General features: G+C 48.0%; 1 protein-coding gene across 1 annotated transcript; it reads left to right on the forward strand.

Moving 5' to 3' along the window:
* The first annotated feature begins 2,687 nt into the window (after window positions 1-2,687).
* Window positions 2,688-18,159, forward strand: LYRM9 (LYR motif containing 9). Its single transcript, XM_032845355.1, has 4 exons — window positions 2,688-2,729; window positions 14,770-14,913; window positions 16,508-16,600; window positions 17,750-18,159. The coding sequence occupies exons 2-4, from the start codon at window positions 14,788-14,790 to the stop codon at window positions 17,765-17,767; spliced, it is 237 nt and encodes a 78-aa protein (XP_032701246.1). The 5' UTR covers window positions 2,688-2,729; window positions 14,770-14,787; the 3' UTR covers window positions 17,768-18,159.
* The last annotated feature ends 2,261 nt before the right edge of the window (window positions 18,160-20,420 follow it).

A 20,420-nucleotide genomic window follows, 5' to 3' on the forward strand; every position in this document is an offset into this window, starting at 1 on the left:
TGGACTGAGCCACCCAGGCATCCCTCTTGTACTCCTTTTTATAAAAATCTTGAAATCCCTACTCATCTTCTTCTTCAGCCCAGCAGTTAAAGAAGAAAAGACAGTAGGTGTCTGAGAATTCACATAACCTTTTATACCCAATATTTTTGTTGTCTTAAAAACAAAGGGTTATGTTCTGCAACAGCCTGAGATGGAGATGACCTGTTCACTGGGTTTTCCAATTTTGCCCTCGTGTCCCCTTTTGGCACATTCACCAGTCACCCTATGCCCCCCACCCTGTGCTCTGGCAGGATTTGAAACATGCAAATTGCAAACTGGTAAATAGCAACTTTGCATATTTTAAATAGAAGGGAACAAGACCGTACACTCATTCTGTTCACAGGGAAATCTGAGATAATGGGAGTGAGGGCAAAGGCAGACAGAGGGTCCTAAGTGTTTTCTTCCAAGTGTTTATTACGCTTATTAAATCTATTGTACAGTGATGAATTCATTTGAATTATTTACATGGTCAAGTTTTGAGACAATAACCTGATTTAACCGGAGGATGCAAATGTATCATTTCTCTTTGAAATCTAAAAACAGGTTTGAACTGGAAGAAGCATCACCACTTGTATCTTTTCCTACAAATATTGGTTACACACCAGCAGTTATCAAGTTCAATGACAAAATGTCAGAAATGTGGTGATGTATTTCTTGGGAAAGTCGATAAACTCCCCTGTCAGAACATGTCCCCTGGACAGTCAACTCTTGGGTGACAAATTTCTCAAGGAAGTCTTTCAATTCCATTTATCTGTAAAACATCCTGCACTGTCTGACACGAGGGTGGTCATCTGCTACAATTTCAATGTAAAGGAAAATGACATAGTAAGCATGGTTGGATTTTCATTAGATTAGGGGGCCCGGCGTCATTGTAGTGTTTGGCCTGGCAAGAATGCTTTAGTTTTACTACTGAAGCTGTCAAGAATCTAAGACTGCTGTCAAGTTCAAAGTATTATAATCCAATTATTTTTGAAAAACAAGGTTTCTCAACTTTGGATTATTTTTTGCCTGTTGTTTGGATGTTTATAAAGAATTTTTGTGAACCATAAAATTATATGTATTTATAAGGACAGAAGAGGCACAAGTAATTCTGGAGGTGGTGTCTTTCTGAGGTGGAGTGAACAGCTTGCATCTTAAATATTTTATGAGATCTAGGTATTAGAACAATGTTTCTGATGCAGGAACACAGCGATCTAGGAACAAAAAGGAGATGGGGGCCAAGGAACAGACTGTGAAATCTCTTCAAAATAATCAAGCGATCCCAAGGCTGAAAACAGCAATGGATGGGGATACTGCAGATTGTTCCTAATAAGGGATTTAAAAGCTTAATGATTTATTGGTTGGATCTTCACTAATGATGTGCCCCTAACTCTGTGTGTGTAACTAAGAGGGCTGATTTATGAGGGTACAATCATATCTTTCAGATATATTTGGTCCAAGTCTACATATTGAAAATAAATTGAAGGGTTATCAGAATATTTCAGGGAAGCAACGCCCACATGATTTGTATGGTAGGTGAAGGCTAGTGTATTAGGTGAAGAGAAAAAAAAACAAAAACCGGAGAGGAAAAATTGTAAAGGGAGTTAGCAAAAAAACAAGAGAGAAAAGCCTACACCAAAAAACAAAACAAAAAACCCCACTTCTGTTAAGAAATAGCCCCTGCTTCTCTCAGTCTAGAAGGAGAAAAATAGCTTCTCAGATGCTACCAGGGAGTAATAGTTTCCTTTCAAAAAAGAAGAAGAAAGAAAAAGAAAAAAAGAAAAAGTTGTTCTGTTAAATCAGCTACACATGGAGTCAGTCTGTGTAAGGAAATCAGCCTTTTCATTACAAATGGGTTTAAAAAGCCCTAGAGAAGTGAGACGTGAACAGAAACAATATTATCCACTAACAACCCAACTCTCTTTCAGACAGCTGAGAGAAGATCAGCAGCATCATTGAACAGGGGGTTTGTCTTAAGATAAAGACTCATCTTTATTTCTTTCAGGATATAAAACTTGTATTTAAATCAATTCAGAGAAGCACTTTAGCTTTAAACATTAGAGAGCAGGGAGAGCCTATTTAATAAAACAGCATTATTTCATTTTCAAAGAATGATACTGGCAGTAGCTCTGAGTTTAAATTCTGTATTCTTTTCCTCAATTATAATTATAGATGGGACTGAAAGGAAGCATGCCTATTACTGTCATATTTATTCTTTTGACAGGTGTTATGGGACTGTAATTTGATGAAATGACTCAAAACGCAGATTCCCTTACAAATACAATTCCTGTCATCAGCACGAGTGGTTTAGGGGGAAGTCCTCCAGCAAGCCTTTTCACCAATCTTGAACACCCCTAATGTTTTAGCAGCGATCCGTATTCAGTAACATGGGGGAGAGCCTGCCTTCAGGGCTTATACCCGAGGTAGCAACAGCCAGAAGGAAGAGTGGGTGTTTAAGGTAGAGAAGGCAACTGTTAGTGGGACAGCCTTCTTTTTCAGTTGGGTGGGGTTGGATCAGGCAAGGGACACCCAGACTGTTTTCGCCTGTAGGGTTTCCTTATAAACAGACCCCAGCCCCGCATGTAGCCGGCAGAGGGCGCTCGACGAACAGCCGACGGGCGGGGGCGGTGCCGCGCCGATCCTGGGGCGCAGGCGCGCTCGTGGCTGCGGCGTCCGTCGCGTCCGGGTTTGACGTTGCTCGGTGGAGGCGGGTGAGCCGAGCTGGGCTTTCGGAGGGCGGGAGAGGAGCCGTGCGCTAAATGGCGCAAGAGGGACGGAGCCGCCCGGGGCGGCGGGGTGAGCTAGGGTGTGAGGCCTCGGCCGTCCTCGGTCTTGCGCGGCCAGCGGAAGACCCATCGGGGCTCCTTGTCGCCCCCGTCCCCTCCGCGTCAGCTCTCGTGGCCTCGGAGGGCCAGGTGTCCCGGTGTGCGGCTCCCGGCCGCGCTCGGGCCCGTCGCAGGCCTCCCCGGGCGGCTCGGGGAAGCGGGGCAGGCCCCAGTTTGCTGGGAGGGCCGCAGGGAGCCCGGGGGACTCCAGACGCCTCTGCGAAATGCCCACTGTCTGGCACACACCTCCGCGCTCAGTCTCGGCTGGGCCATTTATAAAAGCAGACGGGGCCCCTTCGCGGCCCATCTGCCCCAGGCTAGCTCCCGGGGAGCACGCTTGCTTGGAGTGACCTTCACGTTCTGATAGATGGGTCTGCATGATGCGTCAAGTCCCGCGGAGTGCGAAACCTCTTGGTCCTCAGGACTGTTTTGTTTTGTTTTATTTATTTTTATTTTTAAAAATTATTTTTATTAACATATAATGTATTGTTTACCCCAGGGTTACAGGTCTGTGAATCTTCAGGCTTACACATTTCACAGCAGTCACCATGTGGTTTTTTTGTTTGTTTGTTTTACATAGCTTACAATTCACTCAAAGTGCACCATCGAATGTCTTTTAGTATAGTCAGAGTTGTGCATCCATACTCAGAATCAATTTTAGAACACATTCATTGTCCCCAAAAGAAATCTCTCCTTTAGCTGTCACTCTCAAACTCCCATTCCCCCACCCCCGCCCTGGGCAATCCCTATTCTACTTGCTGTCTCTATGAATTTGCCCATTCTGCACATTTCCTGTAAATGGAATCATACAATATTTGGTCTTTTATGACTGGCTTCTTTCACTTACAGTAATGTTTTCAAGGTTTACCCATTTTGTATCCTGTATCAGTACTTCATTTCTTTTTATTACAAAATAATGCTCCACTATGAATGTGCCATGTTTTATTTATCCATTCATCAGTTGATGGACCTTAGGACTAATCTTAACTCTTCACCTCCTACCAAGCCCCTTCTGGATCTGACTCAGACTTCCTGGCCATCATCTTGTTAGCTCTTGCTCTCCCTTGGCTCCCCTGACTCTGGGGGGCCTGGCATTCCCTTCCTCCCTTAAGCCTTCATGCAAGCTGCCTTCCGCCTTCACCATCCCTTCACCAAATCCTACTCTTCCTTCAGACCTCAGATTGAGTGCCCTTTTCTCAAGAAACCTCTGACCCTTGACTGGGTGAGGGACCCTATGAGCCATTCTCTCAGGGACCTAATTCCCCTTTGTAGCAATTATAACTGAATAGTTAGTTTTAATTTTGTGTTAATGTGTAAGGTATATAGGGTCAGGGCCTTCTGTTTGTTTCTGTAACCCCAGTACGTAGACCTTGATGCTCAGTGACTATTTCAATACATGTGCTCATATGCCTACCATGTATCAGGCACTGTACTGTATTAGGGAGACAGCCATGAACAGAATAAATTAACTTCCTGCTGTATGGAGTTTACATTCCAGCGGGGGGAATACAGAGATGTCCGGTGGTGAAAAGTGCCAGGAAGAAAGATAGAAGGGACTGCGGAGTGGTAGGAAAGTCCTCTTAAGTGAGACCTGGATTCCTTTAGGGCAGAGCAATGTGGGTGCCTGGAAGAGCTGTTGGGTAAGGGAGGAAGGGAGAGAGTGAGAGAAGGGTAAATCGGGAGCTTTCAGCTCAAGGGTCCTTTGAGATGAGCCCTGCATATGTGTAGAAAGAGCTTGTTAGGAGGGTAGAGACCTAGGTACAAAGCCTAGCTTCGCTCTCACCCAGTTCTGTGTGATCCGGAGCCTCAGTTTTTCATCCTCCGCAAAATGGGAGTATTAGGGTTGTAGAGTAAGTAGCCCCGGTGAAGTACTCAGCCACGTGGCAGACACCTGGTGGATGTGTAATGGTTTCCTTCTTTTGCCCTCAAACCACAGTGGTGTGTTGTGGCCTGTGTGGGGGAGGCCATTGCCTAACATCACAATGACTTGCTTCATGTTGCTGGTTGCTCTGCTCTGAGATCAGCATGTTTGCCTTTTGTCTGATTTTTCCAGTTTGCATTGACGGGGTTAGCTCACCAGGTTCACTTGAAGCTGGCAAACTAGCTCAGGGCGGTTGAGTGGACACAAGGGCTGTTCAGAGTGGCTCCTTAGGCTCTGAGAGAGACAACAGGTGTGAGAGGAAGAGCTGAGGATCCAGGGCCCGAGTCTGAGACCTGGCTCTGCCACCTGTTGGCTTTGTGATTCCAGGACAGCCATTGTCTTCCTGGCTTTAGTGGCTTCTTTGGTAAATGGAAGTCAACACACATTTATAGAAAGGATTACAGTGTGAGATCTTATAGAGGAGTATGGGCAGCGTGGGGTGTGAGCCTTGAGGAAGGGACGTGGGAGCTACATCTTAAAGGATCAAGAGGAATTCTTGAGGCAGATGAAGAATCCAGCGTAAGGAAAAGAGAAGCACTGAAGAGCACAGCGTGTTTCAGAGACGCAATTAATAATAGTTACCAAGTGCCTCGTATGTGCCGAGCATCGTTCTTAGTGACTTAGGAGCATTCATGAGTCCTCACAACGAGTCTGTGCAGGAGATACCATTCGTTGCCCGATGGACAGATCTGCAGCTGACCCTGCGGTGGAAATTGAGAAGCTTGCCCAGGTCCCACCGCTGGCCAGTGATGGAGCCAGGATTTGAACGTAGACTGCCTCATCCCAAGGTCCAGAAACTTAGCCTCTAAGTTCAGTATGTGGCTAGAATGTAGGGAGTGTAGACAGGAGAGGAGTTTGACGAGACAAGTTGGAAGCAGATTTGAGAAGGGTAAACGCCCCACAGAGGTTCTGGAGAAGGCGAGTGACACGGTGTGCTTTTGAGGAGGTATCCTCCGGTCGGACTGGAGAGATGATAGTCGGATGGTCTGAGCAGGGTATTGTTCCAAAGCTAGCAGCCCAGGTACTGTCCAGGTGAATGAAGCTGGGGTGGTCACTGAGGACGGGGAGGGTGGGTGTTGAGAGCCTTGACCACGAAGGAAAGGGACTGGAGGAGCACAAATTGCGGCCCTGTTTTTTAGCTTGGAACGTGCACGTGCAAGTTAGAGCCCCGGAGGTGGGGGAGCAGGACCACTCTGCTTCTATATTGCGACTTTCCCCATCCAGAGAAATAATTGCATATTTAAACAATGGCCTGCACAGGCTTAATTTAGCTTTAATAGGGCATAATTTCTGGTCGTGTTCTGTAGTTCCATTCTTCCCTTTCTTTCTTTTTTTAAATATATGACTTTTCCCCACTTATTTTTAGGTGCCTTATGTCAGGGCACAGGGTAGGGAAATAGCCAGGGGGGTTAAATGGGGCCGTAGGCCTATTTCTCAGCATCTGTACCAGTGATATCACTTGGCTCCCAGGAAATTCCCTTTGTGGCTTTATTATCACTCTTTTCCTTTATCCTGTTATAGTCTCCTTTGGGTTTCCTAAGAACTTTTTTAGTATTTCCTTAGCTGCCCCCTTTTCTTTGTCTGTGTAATTGACATCAGCCTTGTGACTTTTTTTTTTTTTTTCATCTTTATGCAGCGGGAAGCTATAGATGATGGCCTTGGGTTTCAGAAAAGCATGGAGCAAAGTTTTATGGAGAAGGTTGAAAAATAAGTATGGGATAATAGCACAGTCAAGTGCTTTCATGCATGCAGGCCTGGTCCTGAATGGGCTCCAGGAGAGTTCTCTGTGGGGTCCTTAGCCTGGATCCAGGCGGCACTCAGTGGATGGCTCAGATACAGATGTAGCAGGTGGTGTTAGAAGGAGGCAGGGGCAAGGGGCAACAGTCCTCAGTTTGATTCCTGGCGTTACCATCTAATAGTTGTGTGGTCTCTGGCAAGTTTCTTACCCTCTCAGAGCCCCAGTTTCATCATCTATAAAATGGGACTAATGATTCGTACCCCAGAAGATTGTTGTGAGGGTGCACGGGGTAACACATGAAGCGCTCAACACCGTCCTGGCGCTTCCTGGCACTTACTGATCACTCCCTGAACAGTAGGTCGTACGACATGGCATCAGCCGTGTAGAAAGCTCGAGGTGGGACAGCTAGGTAACATGCCAGGCCATCCGTCTCTGGTCCTAGGGCCGAGCCCAGAGCCATACACGTGCTAGGTTCTCTGAATGACATTGTGTGGGTGACTGACACAGCTCTCTGGGGCTCCTGTCTCTCTGGACCCCATTCATGCCTGGGATGGGATTGTTTTGTGCTTTTGTTGTGCTGAATTGAGTGGAGCTGGATAACAGACAGGGTCAGGTACCCCAGAGATTGTAGCAGATGGTGACTTTGGACAGAACTAGTAAAATACAAGGTGGGAAACAGATTTAAGAAGTGTTCATGGAAAAAAATGTTCCTCTGAGCTGAATGCCAGAGTCACGTGAGGGCCTGAGCTGAGAATGCCGTCTGAGCGGCCTTTCTTGAACTGCTAGGTAAAGCAGGGGACATTGCCCCCTGAGCTCCAGAACCCACAAAGCTGGTCAGGATCCAGAACTGTGGCTTTCCCCCTGGACAGTACGTTTAAGAGGGAGACCGATATTGAGGGTGCGTGTGTCCTGAAGAGTGTGAGTGGGACAGGGAGGCACTAGGAGAGGATAGCACCTTCAGGGTGGGGATCTTGGAAGAGAATGACTTCGGGGCTGGGGTCACTAACTGAACAATGACAGAATGGCCTCGGAGGTTGTTAGGCTGGGGGGAGTGGGTAGAGACTTGAGCCCCAGAGGGCAGAGCTCAGATCCACGAATGAAGTGGAGAGCTCTGACTTGGGAGGTCATGAGCTCCCCGCCACGAGGGAGCATATTAAGGGAGAAAAGCTGGAAAGCTCCCTGGCAGGGATGGGGAGAAGAGATTTCTTTTACCCTGGATAGGAGAAGGCTGCCTTCGGTGCTCTGGGTTTGAGACTCCCTACTTTGGATGACTTTTCTGCTCATTCAGTTAACACCTCTGACCGAGAGCGTCTATCATGAGTCAGGCCATGCCAACTTCAGTATTTTTAGAACTTTCTAATTCATCGGAGGCGACAGCATGAATAACCAGAGTTCAGATCTGATTTGGGGGAAAAGCTAAATAAATTTCATATGCTCTTTAGTTTGATTTCAAAGAAAAAAAGATTATTTTTTTTTCTCTCTGATGTTGGTGGAGGTCACTAAATCCGTGAAATCCACCACCTCTCCCAGTGTCAGTTTGCGTGAGCAGCTCCCTTCTGCAGCCCAGTCTTGTCTCAGATAGAAGCACCTAAAGACATCATAACGTATTGTTTTCCCTTTTGCTACTTTTCCAGGCCCCGAAAAGGGCCCCCTACTGAGTGAGCTGCGCCATGAGCCTGGCAGGCGTGCCTGCTGCCCTACTCAATCCTCCCATCAGTCTTGCCATGATCAGGGGCCCATGTACTTTCAGTGTTCCACTCAGTCTTCCAGATTCGGGAGAGTTGACTGGAAGGTGTTGGAGAGAGGAAGGGTTCAATCTGACACCCTTCTATTGAGGGACCACTGCATGCCAGGTGCGCCTAACAGAGGAGGCTGAGCTGGGTAGAGGGTGGAGGGAATGGGGAATTTGGTTTCAAAAGGGATAGAGATTGGCAGTTGCCTGGGAAAGCCTTGACATCCCCCCACACACACATACACCCCTACCACCACCACACACACACATATACTGATGAGCTTAGAGCTTGTTCTGTGTGTGCCATTAAAGGATATCAAGCAAGGGGCTCAAAGATGAGATTTTTGTCTTCCGTTGCTCATTCTGGCTGCACATAGAGAGGGATTGAAGAAGAGACATGTCGGAAGGGGTGTTGGATTAATCCAGGAGAGAGGCTCTGAGAGCCTAACAGAGACAAGGAAAAGGAGGGACTCCTTTCCTTTAAGAACTCAGGGAGGTTAGAGCACTGAAGTCGAGTCAGAGTCCACAGCCCAGCACTGCCACTCCCTGCTTGTGTATTCATGATCAGCCTCAGTTTTTCACATCTGCAAAATGTGAAAATGATACTGCTTTCTTGCCCGAGGGTGGTTGTAAAAATGTCTAGCACCTCTCTTAGCCCATCGGTCAGCTCTCGGGCAAGGATAAATCTCATGGAAGAGGGGATTTGAAAATACTCTTGCCCGATGGCCTCCCCAGACTGAGGGAGGAGGCATCAGTTGCCTGCAGGGAATTCCTGCAGGTGACCTGGAGGGAAGCTGAGAGGGCCGGAAAGGGTTGGCATGGATGGGCAGGAAAGGGAGGATGTTGTTGCCAGAGGTGATGGGCAGGAGAACTCAGGGCTTGGAAGATTCTGAGGTTCATCAGCTAGGAAGCATTGATGGAGTGTGCTTGGTACCAGCTTGTACTGTGCTGGCACTGAGAGAATAGAGATGGGGGAATCGGACACAGTTCCTGTCCTCAGGGGAGTTCTGTCTGGTCAGAGAAGATTGAGAGGCAAACACTCAGAGCCCAGGTGATTCCTGCTGATCTAAGCAGGCACAACAGGCTGTGGGCAAACAGATCAGGGAGAGAGTCTAGTTCTGTGTGGGGAGGAAGAGAAGACAGGAAGACTTAACCAAAAAGAAATTTCCTGGAAGAGTGTTAAGGGCTCACAGAATCAAGGCAGAAGGCTGGAGAACCTGGCAGGAGTCTAGACATTTCTGGAAGGCCAGGAGGCAGGAGCTACAAGGACAGTTCAGAGCAGGAAGAGGCTCGTCATGCAGCCATTGCTAGAGCACATGAACTCATTTTCAGGTTCTTTGTAACCTTGCTCGAGAGCCCGTTTCCAGAGATGGGGAGTACTCAGTTGGCCTCGCCTAGGTCTCATGTTCTCCTTGTTGGCCAGGAGAGATGGAGCCACAGACAATAGTTTCTGCAGGCCAGGCTCAATGGGAAGAAGTCATTCCTTAAAAAGAAATTGGGGAGGGGGTTGCCGTTAGGAAGAGAAGCACCCACCTGGACTCTGGAGCCGGACTTCCCAGGTGGAAATCCTGGCTTTTGCACTCAGAGCTCTGTGACCTTGGACAAATTTCTTGCCTCTGTTTCTTTATCTGTAAAAGGACAACATAATGGAACCTCCTTGTTGAATTATTGTGAAGATGGAATTAATTCATGTGCATCGTTTAGAATAGTGTCTGTCCCATGCTACATACTCAGTAAGGCTGTGATTGTAATCATCCTAAGTGCTCAGGATTTGTTATTATTACTAAAGGAACCACAGGTGGTGTGTCAGTGTGCCTGGCAGGTGGAGGAGTGCTGAGGGGTGACTCTGGGTGGGCAAGAAGGCTTTAGGAGTCAGTGCCAGCCTCACGAGTTTAAGACTTTATTACTTTATTCCCTAGGTAAGGAGAAAGCCGTGGAAGGGTTTTTCTAAAATGACTTTAAGTTACAAAAAAAATTTCAAAATACAGAGAAATTGAAATAATAGCACAAGGTCCACTCTTATTCCTGCCCTCTAAACACGATCTTAACATTTCACCACATCTTTCTCACCCTATCTTTTCTCTTTTTGTGTTGCCTCTTGTGGAACCATGTGAAAGTAAGTTGCAAACGTGATGACACATCAGCCTAAACACTTCCTTCCACTCATGTCTCCCAAGAATGAGGACATTCTCCCACATGATGCACTGTTGTTCTACCTGAGAAAATTCATAGTATATAATAATTCACAATATCCCATCACATCCAGCTGTGGGAGGATTTGAAGTAAGGTGTTTGACAAGGTGTTGTGGCTGCCATGTGGAGGATGGCTGGAAGGGGGCCAAGAGCAGGCAGGTACCCTCCCAGTAATGCAGGTAACACATGATGAAGCCCGATCTAGAGTGATGTGGGGTCGCGAGGCCTGTTTGAGGTACTCCAGAGGTCTCCCATTGAACGTGGTAGCAGGGATGGTGGGTCAGTGAAAGCTTCCAGAGGAGGTGCTGGACCTATCATCTGAGTGTTGTAGGATCAGGAGACCTGCAGGAAGCAGACTGTGGGCAAGAGTGGGAGGATTCATTTGACACGTAAATATTAAGCATCTATTATCATGGTTCCATTTATACATCAACTTGACCGGGCCATGAGATGCCCAGGTGCGTCTGTGAGGGTGTTTTGGATGGGATTAACAACATTTATTTTTAAACAGGAGAGAGAGGGGTGGGGGGCGCTGAGGGAGAGGAAGTCTTTTAAGCAGACCCTGCACTGAGCGTTGAGTCAAACCCAGGGCTTGTTCTCATGACCTGAGCTCATGATTTGAGCGGAAACCAAGAGTTGGATGCTGAACTGACTGTGCCACCCAAGTGCCCCTGGATGAGATTGACATTTAAATCAGGAGACTGAGTAAAGCAGATTGCCCTCCTTAATGTGGGCGGGCCTCCTCCAAGCACTTGAAGTCCTGAATACAACAACAGACTGACCCTCCCCTGAGTGAGAAAGGATTTTCTTGGCTGGTGGCCTTTAGCCTGGGACATTGGCTCTTGCTGGTTTGACATGGACTCAAACTGGGGCACCTGCTCTGTGAGATTTCAAACTTGCCAGCCTCAGTAATCACGTGAGCCAGTTCCTCAAAAAATAGTATACACATAAGAATATAACATAGATATATTCTCTCTGTATATTCTATTGGTTCTGTGTCTCTGGAGAACTCTAATGCTTCTACTATATACCAGGCATTTTGTCACAGTGCAGAGACTATAACAGGCAAACAGGACATAGACTCATGGAGTGTGACTCTGGGGGGAGTGGTGGGAGAAGGGTTGAGGGGTGGGCAGGGGCCTTGGAGGAAGGAGTATGGACTTTGTTCCATAGGCCAGTGCTTTCCAAAGCTTAGTACCACTTTCATGATTTTTCTCATATCCACATCTCAGCTGCATTCTTCTTTGCTGGATATATTTAAAAATACCAGTTTTACGCCTATTCCTTTTTAAAACATTTAAGCCACACTACCTATGAAATTACGGGATTTTTTTTTGTTACACATGAAAATAAATATAAAATCCTTACAATAAAAAGATGTTGACCCATATACTGCTTAAAATAATTTCACAGTTTTCCTACATTTGGGGAGAGTTGTCATGAGTGACAGGGTTAGGGGTGGATATCAGATCTGGGGTTTTAGGCAGGAACATGCCATGCTGAGATTTAGGTTTTGGAAAGATTCAATAGCTGTTGAGTGGTGAATAGATTGGAAGATAGAGAGACCTGCTCAGAATTCTGGCTGTTGTCCATGGGAGCTCTGATAAGAGCCTAAAGCAAGGATGTGCAGTGGGAATAGAGAAGCGGGGACAGATGTGAGGGGGCATTCAGAGGTAGAATTTGATAGGACTTAGAAATAGTGGCGTGGGATTGAGGCAGGAAGAGAAGTATAGGTTGGCTTAGTGATGGTTTTGGTTTGGTTGCCTGAGAAGACAGAGGTACCTTCACAGAGGCAGGGAGCTCAGGAGAGGCTAAAGTCAAGTGCAAAGAGCAAGATACGCCAGGTGATGGTTAGGGGCTGCAGAGTTTGACTACAGTTTTAGCAATGATGCTGTGAAGTTCATTGCCCCTTAATAGCAAACCCACACTTTAAATCAAATTAAAGCATTTTTAGTTTAACTCTTCTTAGTGGACCCACACATGCATTCTCTGCTACTTATTACTGAGAATGACTAAGTATTATAATTGAGCTGAAAATAATCTCCCGCCCATACTTGCTGGGTTGGTTTCTAAGTATTGCTTGGGTTTTTATCTACTGAAACAAAGTTGTGCTCTTTCCAAATGTTAATTTTGAAGCCTGCAGATGGTAACCATCTGTTACACGACTAGCATTTTACAATATTTGATTAGCACTTTATATAGTTTGGGGAAGCCTGCCAGTGGAGTCTGCCCATCAGGTGGGGACTTCGGTGGTATGTCCTCTCTAGTGGTCCTTGAAGGTCTTTGCCCTCATTGTATGGGGTTCCCCTCTTTTTTTTGAGGGGGGGAGGAATGTGCTTTAGTACAGCTAGTGAGACTGGCAGGTTTATATTCGTGGCAGGAGAACCTTAGGGGCCTTGCCTTGTTTGTACTGTTCCTTAGAGCTGGAACCATCAGACCTTATCGTGGAAGCAGAGTTTGAGAGGTCAAGATCTGTCCATCAGTTAGGACTCTCTGGGTTGCAAGTGACAGAGTAACAAACACAAGCTGCTTTGGCAAAGGGCATTATTAATTGGGTCAAGTCATTACAAAGTCTAGGGTTGGGACTGCCTTCGGGTGGACGGTTCAGACGAATTCTTCAGACTTGGTTCCCTCACACCCTCAGCTCTGCCTGCTGCTGTGTGGCTTCAGCCTCAGGCTTCCAGAGGAGGCAAGATGGCGCCCTGGAGAGAGGCACAAATCCCTGCAGCAGCAAGTATCGAGGGAAAAAAATGGAGGCCTTCCCGGCCACCCCTGCAGAGGCAGTGGGATGCGTTCTGATTGGGCCAGCTTCCGTCATGTGCCCACCTGTGACCCAATCCCTGCGACCACGTGGATGCAGAGCTCTGATTGGTCAGACCTGGAGTGGAGCCCCTGACCTGTGGGCAGAGGCCTGGGGAGAGGTGGATCTACAGTCACACGTCTGGGGCTGTTAGCAGAAGGGGGGAAGGTTGAAATGGGGGGCACACCACCACCTGCCCACCCCGGTGTCATGGCGGGAGCCCAGAGTACCAGGAGGCATTGGCAAACTTAGCTGTGGAGACAGGCAGTTATTGTTGCCAGGACGATAATATGCTGGAAATGGAATGAAGGAGCCTCTGAAACCGGCTACTTAATGAATTTCCTTTCGTAGTTTTAAGAACCTCTGATTAAAAAAAAAAAAAAAAAAAGAACCTCTGATTTAGTATTCTGGTTCTCTCTCTCTCTCTCTCTCTCTTTTTTTTTTTTTTGAGGGGGAGGGAGTTGTCTTCTTCTTCTTTTTTTTTTTTTCTTTTTTGTCTTTCTTCTGTTTATGTCACTTTAAAACTAAGACCAGTCACTTAATCTTGGTCTTTTAGCTCCTTCGTTTGGAACACTGTGAGCTTCTCTCTCAGAGAGGGGCGATCTGTACAGAGCAGATAACAGATTCCATTCAGTCTAGTTCAACAAACAGGGCACGAAGCCCCGGTGCCTGGGCCAGGCTCCACAGGCCTGGCAGCAGATGAATCCTCAGCAGTGTGGGAAGCACTGTAACAGCTCCAAAACAGGGCACTGTAGCTCCTCAGGGCAGGACAGTCAGGAAGGGCTTCTCAGAGGAAGTGACATGGGGCCAGAGCTGGAAGGATGAACATGAGTTCCCCCCATGGCAGAGAAGAGGAGGGGAGCTTGATGCTAAAGGTGCTGCTTGTGCCAAGAGACCAAGAGGCAAGGTACTTGCTGGTTTGGGGGAGTTGAGCCGAGGCCACTGGCTCCAGTGGGCATTCTGGCGTCAGCATGGAGGAGACTGGAGAGTGACAGGCTAAAGGCGGGAACAGACACCAGGCAAGATGCTGTGGTAGAGGTCCAGGCAGGAGCCTATGGCGCATCTGGTTAAAAGGCAGGTTTGGTCCAGTAGATCTGGGGCAAGAGTGTTTCTAACCAGCTCTCAGGTGACATCGCTGCTACTGGTCCAAGACGATTCTTTGAGTGGTGAGGCTCAGACCTCTGGCATTCTCCTCTTTGTTGGCTGTAGTCTGCTGGTTTCTCAGTCTACAGTGCAGGATCTTCCTGCTCATCTCCCCTACTCTGCCTGTCCATGACACCACCTCACCCACCCCCTACAAGTTGGCTTCCAGAAAGAATGAGGCTGTGTGATTTTGCTTCTGGTCCCAGCAGGCCTACCGTGGGCTGAGGCTTCTGCAGGACAGAATTCCCACCCAAGCTCAGGGTCTGGGTTCTGTGCGGTGTGGCACGAAGGGGACTGGGCCTCCATGTTGTATTAGACCTGCTCACAGAGCCGTGGAACAGGGGGCTCAGGGCCGGGGATTGGCTTGATGCCTTTGAAATAATGCTCTGTGTTTTCCAGGGACAGAGGGACTCACAGATGGCCCCGCTACCAGGGGCAGAGCTGGTCCAGAGGCCGCTGCAGCTCTACCGATATCTGCTGCGCTGTTGCCAGCAGCTGCCAACCAAGGGCATCCAGGAGCATTACAAACATGCTGTCAGGCAGGTGGGAGCAGGGGATACTGAGCTCGGGGTGGCGGTGGGGAGGTGTCACATAATAGGAGGACTCTTTCAGAGTTGGGGGCAGGGGACAGGGAGGGTCTTTTGGGTGGTAGTGGAAGGGAGGAGTGGCAGACTAGTAAGAGCCACCAAAAACCATAGCCCAGCTCCTCTCTCTGATTTCTGCTCAGAAAACAGACGCTTATCCTCTAGCACATCAGCTCTGTGCCAGGGCTCAAATAAGGCAGCTAAATGGATAATTAAAGTAGAGTAAAGGACATAGCATCATTTTGACAGGCGTTCCTGCCAGTAATGCACAGCCTGAATATACTCATGAGAAAACATCAGGTAAATCCAGACGGAGGGACCATCTCCACACCAGTGGCCTCGGCTCATCCAACGTGCAGGGTCAGGAGGCACCGAGAAAGGCAGACATGCTCTGCTTTCAAGAAGACTGAAAAGATATGACCATGAAATATAATGAGTGGATTGGTTCTGGGACAGGAAAAAAAAAGTGCTTAAAAAGGACATTATTGGAGACCTTCCTGAAATTAGAATATGGGCTGTAGATGAAATGGTAGTATTATATAAATGTGGCATTTTCTGAATTTGACTATTGTGGTTTTGTAATCTCCTTGTTAAAACACATGGAAGCATTTGGGGTCAAGGGCATGATGTCTGCAACTTCTAAATGTTCCCAGAAAATTGAATACAAACCTATATAAAGAGAGAATGGTAAAGCAAATGTGAGATGTTCATGACTGGTGATTCTGGTAGAGAAAAGCTTCTGTAGGTTAGAGGTTACTTCCAAATAAAAAATCATAAAAAATAAAAAAATAATAAAAAACTTAAATGAATACAAATGTAATGTGGAAAGTTTAAAAAAAGAAAAAAAAAGTCGAGGTAGCAACAGCCAGGCTGTGAAAATACGGAAGAGGAAGCAGCTAGTTGTCTGAGGACGTCAGGGAGGGCTTCGCAGCGTGAGCATTTGAGGTGCGCCTGAAGACAAATAGGTCGAGAGTGACTGGGCAGAAGAGGTACCAGGTACCCTTGTGAAGCGCTCTGATGCCACACCAGTGAACCTGAATCTCACATTCCTTCTCTGGTCAAAGGCAAACAGCAGCCCCATGCTGCTCTGCACTGGGCCTGGCTGGAGTTTCTAGTCACTCGTCCCCAGCCCCCACTCTGCTTGGCCTTCCAGCATTGTTCCTTCCTATCATGCCCTGCAGGGAGCAAATGGAACCGAGAGATGGAAGTTTCTTTGGGCCCCTGCTGCCTGATCACCTTTGGGCCCAGCCTGATTTGGGGTACCTTGGGGGCCAGTCTTCCATATTGCTGCTGCTCTGCGGGTAGGAGGACAGGCTGTGTAGTTAGAATGGACTGGGATTTGAATGCCTCCGCCACGCACAGTGGCTGGTTAGGGCATCCAAGCCTCTGTTTCCTCATCTGTAGGACAGATCGTTCTAACTGTCCCTGGAGGGCTAAGAGCCATGCCCAGTGAGAAGTGGCCATGGTGTGTCTGGCCTGTGCTTGGTGCTCTGAAGATGCTGGTCCTGTGAATTTTGTCTTGTCATCTTTTTTTTAAATGCTTAAACTTCCAGGGTTTCCGGGTTCATTCAGATGAAGACAATCCTGAGAGAATCCAGCAGATTATTAAAAGAGCCATTGAAGATGCAGACTGGATCATGAACAAAGTAAGTGCTTGGCTCCCTGCTCTTCCTACCCTCTGGGGGGTTTGACAGCAGTAATCCCTGTAGCCACCAGGGGTCGCCCCTACCCTACACGTGAGCCCGATCAGCCTGGCAGAGGCACCCTACAGCCCCAGCCAGCCATTCCCCTCCTCCAGAAGCCCAGAGGTGGTGGTAGATGCCTTTCTGGTTGCATCTGTTTTCTGTCAGGGGTGGGGAGTTCTGAGTCCCTAACACCAACAGTGCTGAATAAGCTAAGGCAGGGTAGCAGAAAGAGGGAAGAGAAAGGTCTTCTTGGAAGCAGTAGTGCCTGAACTAGCAACAGCCTTGTGATGGCTCAGATGGGAAGGCTGTTTTGGGGTGTAGTGAGCTTCCCATAGCCAGGGGTATTCATAGTGAGGTAGGGTTATTGAGGAAACATTCAAGCATCTATTTTGGTAGAGGAAGGGAGGGAGTCAGGAATACAAATTAACTTGCTGGTCCTTACCCACTGGTATTAGAACAACCTAGAGAGCTGGGTGGAGCATGCCCCATGCCCCCATCCTTCTAAATCAGGATCTCCAGATGTGGGGGCTGGGTTCATTTTTAAAACTCAGTGATTGGACTTGATGACTTCTGAGGGTCTTCCTCTACCTGAGATTTTTTTTTTCTTTGAACCAAGATGTAGCTTAAAGAACAGGATGGGCACACCCCACATTCCTGTCTGACATTCCCATGTCTGTCTGTCTTTTTTTTTTTTTTAAGATTTTATTTATTTATTTGAGAGAGAGACAGTGAGAGAGAGCATGAGAGGGGAGAAGGTCAGAGGGAGAAGCAGACTCCCCACGGAGCTGGGAGCCCAATGTGGGACTCAATCCCGGACTCAGGGATCATGACCTGAGCTGAAGGCAGTTGCTTAACCAACTGAGCCACCTAGGCACCCTTCTTTGTCTTTCTTATCTATGCCCTCCTACCCTGTCAGGTTCTTTTTCCATTAAGGAAGAAAGGGTTCCTGTGTGCCAGCTAGAGATTTGACTGGTGGCTGCCTCACCACCTCCGAGACACCCCTGCAGGAGGCAGCTAGGGCCCCAAGGAACATGGTTCTCAGGATTTCCTAGGTCCTCCCTCCCCCATTGGCTTCCCTCACCTACTTCTAATGATCTCTCTGCCTTACAGTATAAAAAACAAAACTGAGACACTGGGGCCTAGAGAATGAAGCTGTCCTGAAGACATTGAAGTGCAGAGACCTTGCTTCTCCTGGAACTCAGCAGCAGCAGCCGCTTTGGAATATCCATCGGCCTTGTTGGCTGAAATCAGGGGTAGGAGAAACTGACGTCAGCTCAGCCAGCTCTTCTTGCCACGTGTGTGTTCCCGGCATCCTTTATGTTCGCTTTCCTGGCCATTGCCAGGGGAGGTTTGGGGAAGAATACGTTTTGTCACTTTGTTCTGAAGGTGCCACATGTATTCTGGATGTTGTCCTTGGAGACCCAGAGTGGGCATCCCCTCCGGCTGTCCAGAGAGGACAGGGCATGGGTTTTTGAACCAGTCAGGTCTGGATTTGAATCTCAGTTCTGCGGCTTTTCAAGGGTCTTTGAGCTCAGCATCCTCCCGTGTGAAGATTAAATATGAGGAAGTTGAAGAGCTTCATGCAGGGGAGGGTACATGGAGGTGCAAGTAAATGTCCCCTCCTTGAGGAGGCTATCCTCTACCGCTCCTTCCTCCCCACCCACAGTGCTCCGCATGTCTCTCTGGCGCACTCCTCGTCGGGCCCGGGTAGTGTGTGGGCCCGTCCCGTCTTGCTTATTGTCCCTGAACCCTCATGGCCCCACCATGCCCAGCACTCCACCAAGCAGCCGTTCCTCCAGGCACTGTCCTTCCGTGAAGTCCTGGTCCATGCCTTCAGGGAGACTTTAGTGTCCCTGAAGTGGAGAAACGCGGGCCACATGGAACAAGGAAGAAGGGCAGAGCAGCTCCAGCGGATGCCCAAGTGTGCAGGCTTCTGCGAACCTGTGATCTGGCATGCTGGCCCTTCCCTGCTTTGCCACCATCTTGGAAGGAAGGGTGGAGGCAGAGAGGCAAGGAGGGAGGTGGGGAGCAAGCATTCTTGTGGGGTATGGTGACCCTGATACCCGTGGTGAAACAGGCTGGGTCACATCCCAACTCCGTACAGTTTGCTCTTGGGGGAACTTACCTGGCTTGCTTCAGCCTTGGTTTCCCCATCTCCAGTGCAGTGATGCCTCCGCCCACCTGCCAGGGCTGCAGTGAGGAGCACTGAGCTCTAACGCAGGCCAGGCCCTTCTTGCAGAAGCCGGCTCAGGGAGCCCGCTGCGCTGCCGTGGCTGGGTACCACGGTTAGGGAGACCTCCTTTGCCGATGGGCAGGTGGAAGCACGGACGGGTTGAACTCCATTTCAAGGTCACCAGGCTACTAAGCAAGTTCTGTCTGAATCTACCAAACACTACAGATTTGGGAGGGAAGAGGGGGCAGCAAAGGGAGGGAAAGCATCCAGGAAGGACTGGGGGGACTGGGCAGAGCAGGAGGAGCAGCTGAAAGTGGAGAAGCCACACTGGACTTGAGTATCCCCAAGGACTCTCAGCCAGAGGGATGAGCCAACACGTTCATGATCCCGCAATGAATTGTAGGACTTAAAGTGACTCAGGGACATCTCTATGCACTTGACTGATCAGCAAATAATGAAGTAAATATATCGATTTCTGAAAGCTCTGGTATCTTGAATGCTGTGCTCATACATTCCCCAAACACACGTTGTTCCCTACTGTGTGCTGTCATACTAGGTGTTGAGGACTTGGAGACAGGCTTATAGAAAGCTTCCCAGGAGGAGATGGATCTTCAGAGGAGATGTCTCTCTTTTGTTGAGATTTTTATTGTTTTCTAATAATGGGGGAAACTGGTAGGTGGTGATTATTTCTTGGCCAAGAAATAATCTTTGTTGTGTGGGGGGGGGTGTGGGAGTCCTCTCCTTATCCCTGATGCTCAGGGGCTGATTTGGAGTGGGGAACACTTACCCTTACTACATGATGGCAGGCCTGGGTGTCTCCCACAGACATCTTCTGAGAAGTTTGTCTTGAGGCAGAGAAAGGACCTATTCCAAAACACAGATTGTCAGGAATGAAGACCCAAACTTCTCCCAATTTCCTTAAATGAACCTGTCCCTCTGTCCATCTTGCTTCCCTGGGGGATGGGGATTAATATGAGCATCCAGGGCAAAAAAAAAAAAACAAACCCAAAAACCAAAAACAAAAAACCCCAGACTACCTTTGTTGAATGACAGGGAAAAACTCTTGGGAATTGATGTGCATTTCCTGTCCCCAGTGCTGACCTCACTCCCGCCCTGTCCATGACATCCTCTGGCACCCTTGCACCTTGCACATGGATTCCTCACTCTCCCAGCACTCCAGCTTGCTCATTCTGTGTTATTTGCCCAAGCGTCTCCTCCTGTCCGCAGTGCCGTTCTTCACTTACCTTATTCACCTGAAAAACATCTTTTCTCTGTCAAGACTGAACTTAGGCATTATTTCTACGAAGATGTTATTTGCTCCCTGTGGTATTACACCTTCCAAGATTTTTTTCATGTTAACTGCTGAATGCAGACCAATCAGATGACACTGGTTCCTTGAAAAAGGAATGCAGTCTTAGGCCAAATTAAGAAAGACATGGGATCAAGAAGAAGGGAGGTGAAAATCCTTCTTGTATTCTGCTTTATTCAGATTCTATCTGGAGTATTGATTTTCAGGTGTGGTCCATGGCCTCCTGGGAATCCCCCAAACCCTCTGATGGGATCCTCAAAGTCAAAACTACGTTCATAATAATACTAAGACACTGTCTT

Source organism: Lontra canadensis, unplaced genomic scaffold (assembly GCF_010015895.1).
Source record: "Lontra canadensis isolate GAN:19392208 unplaced genomic scaffold, GSC_riverotter_1.0 scaffold163, whole genome shotgun sequence".
Lineage (NCBI taxonomy): Eukaryota > Metazoa > Chordata > Mammalia > Carnivora > Mustelidae > Lontra > Lontra canadensis.

What these genes read in the sequence shown, in the direction of transcription:
- LYRM9 (XM_032845355.1), top strand. Translation starts at nt 14,788, where the DNA reads ATGGCCCCGCTACCAGGGGCAGAGCTGGTCCAGAGGCCGCTGCAGCTC. An exon ending in ACAAACATGCTGTCAGGCAG is followed by an intron (nt 14,914 to 16,507) that starts GTGGGAGCAGGG and finishes TTAAACTTCCAG; the next exon opens with GGTTTCCGGGTTCATTCAGA.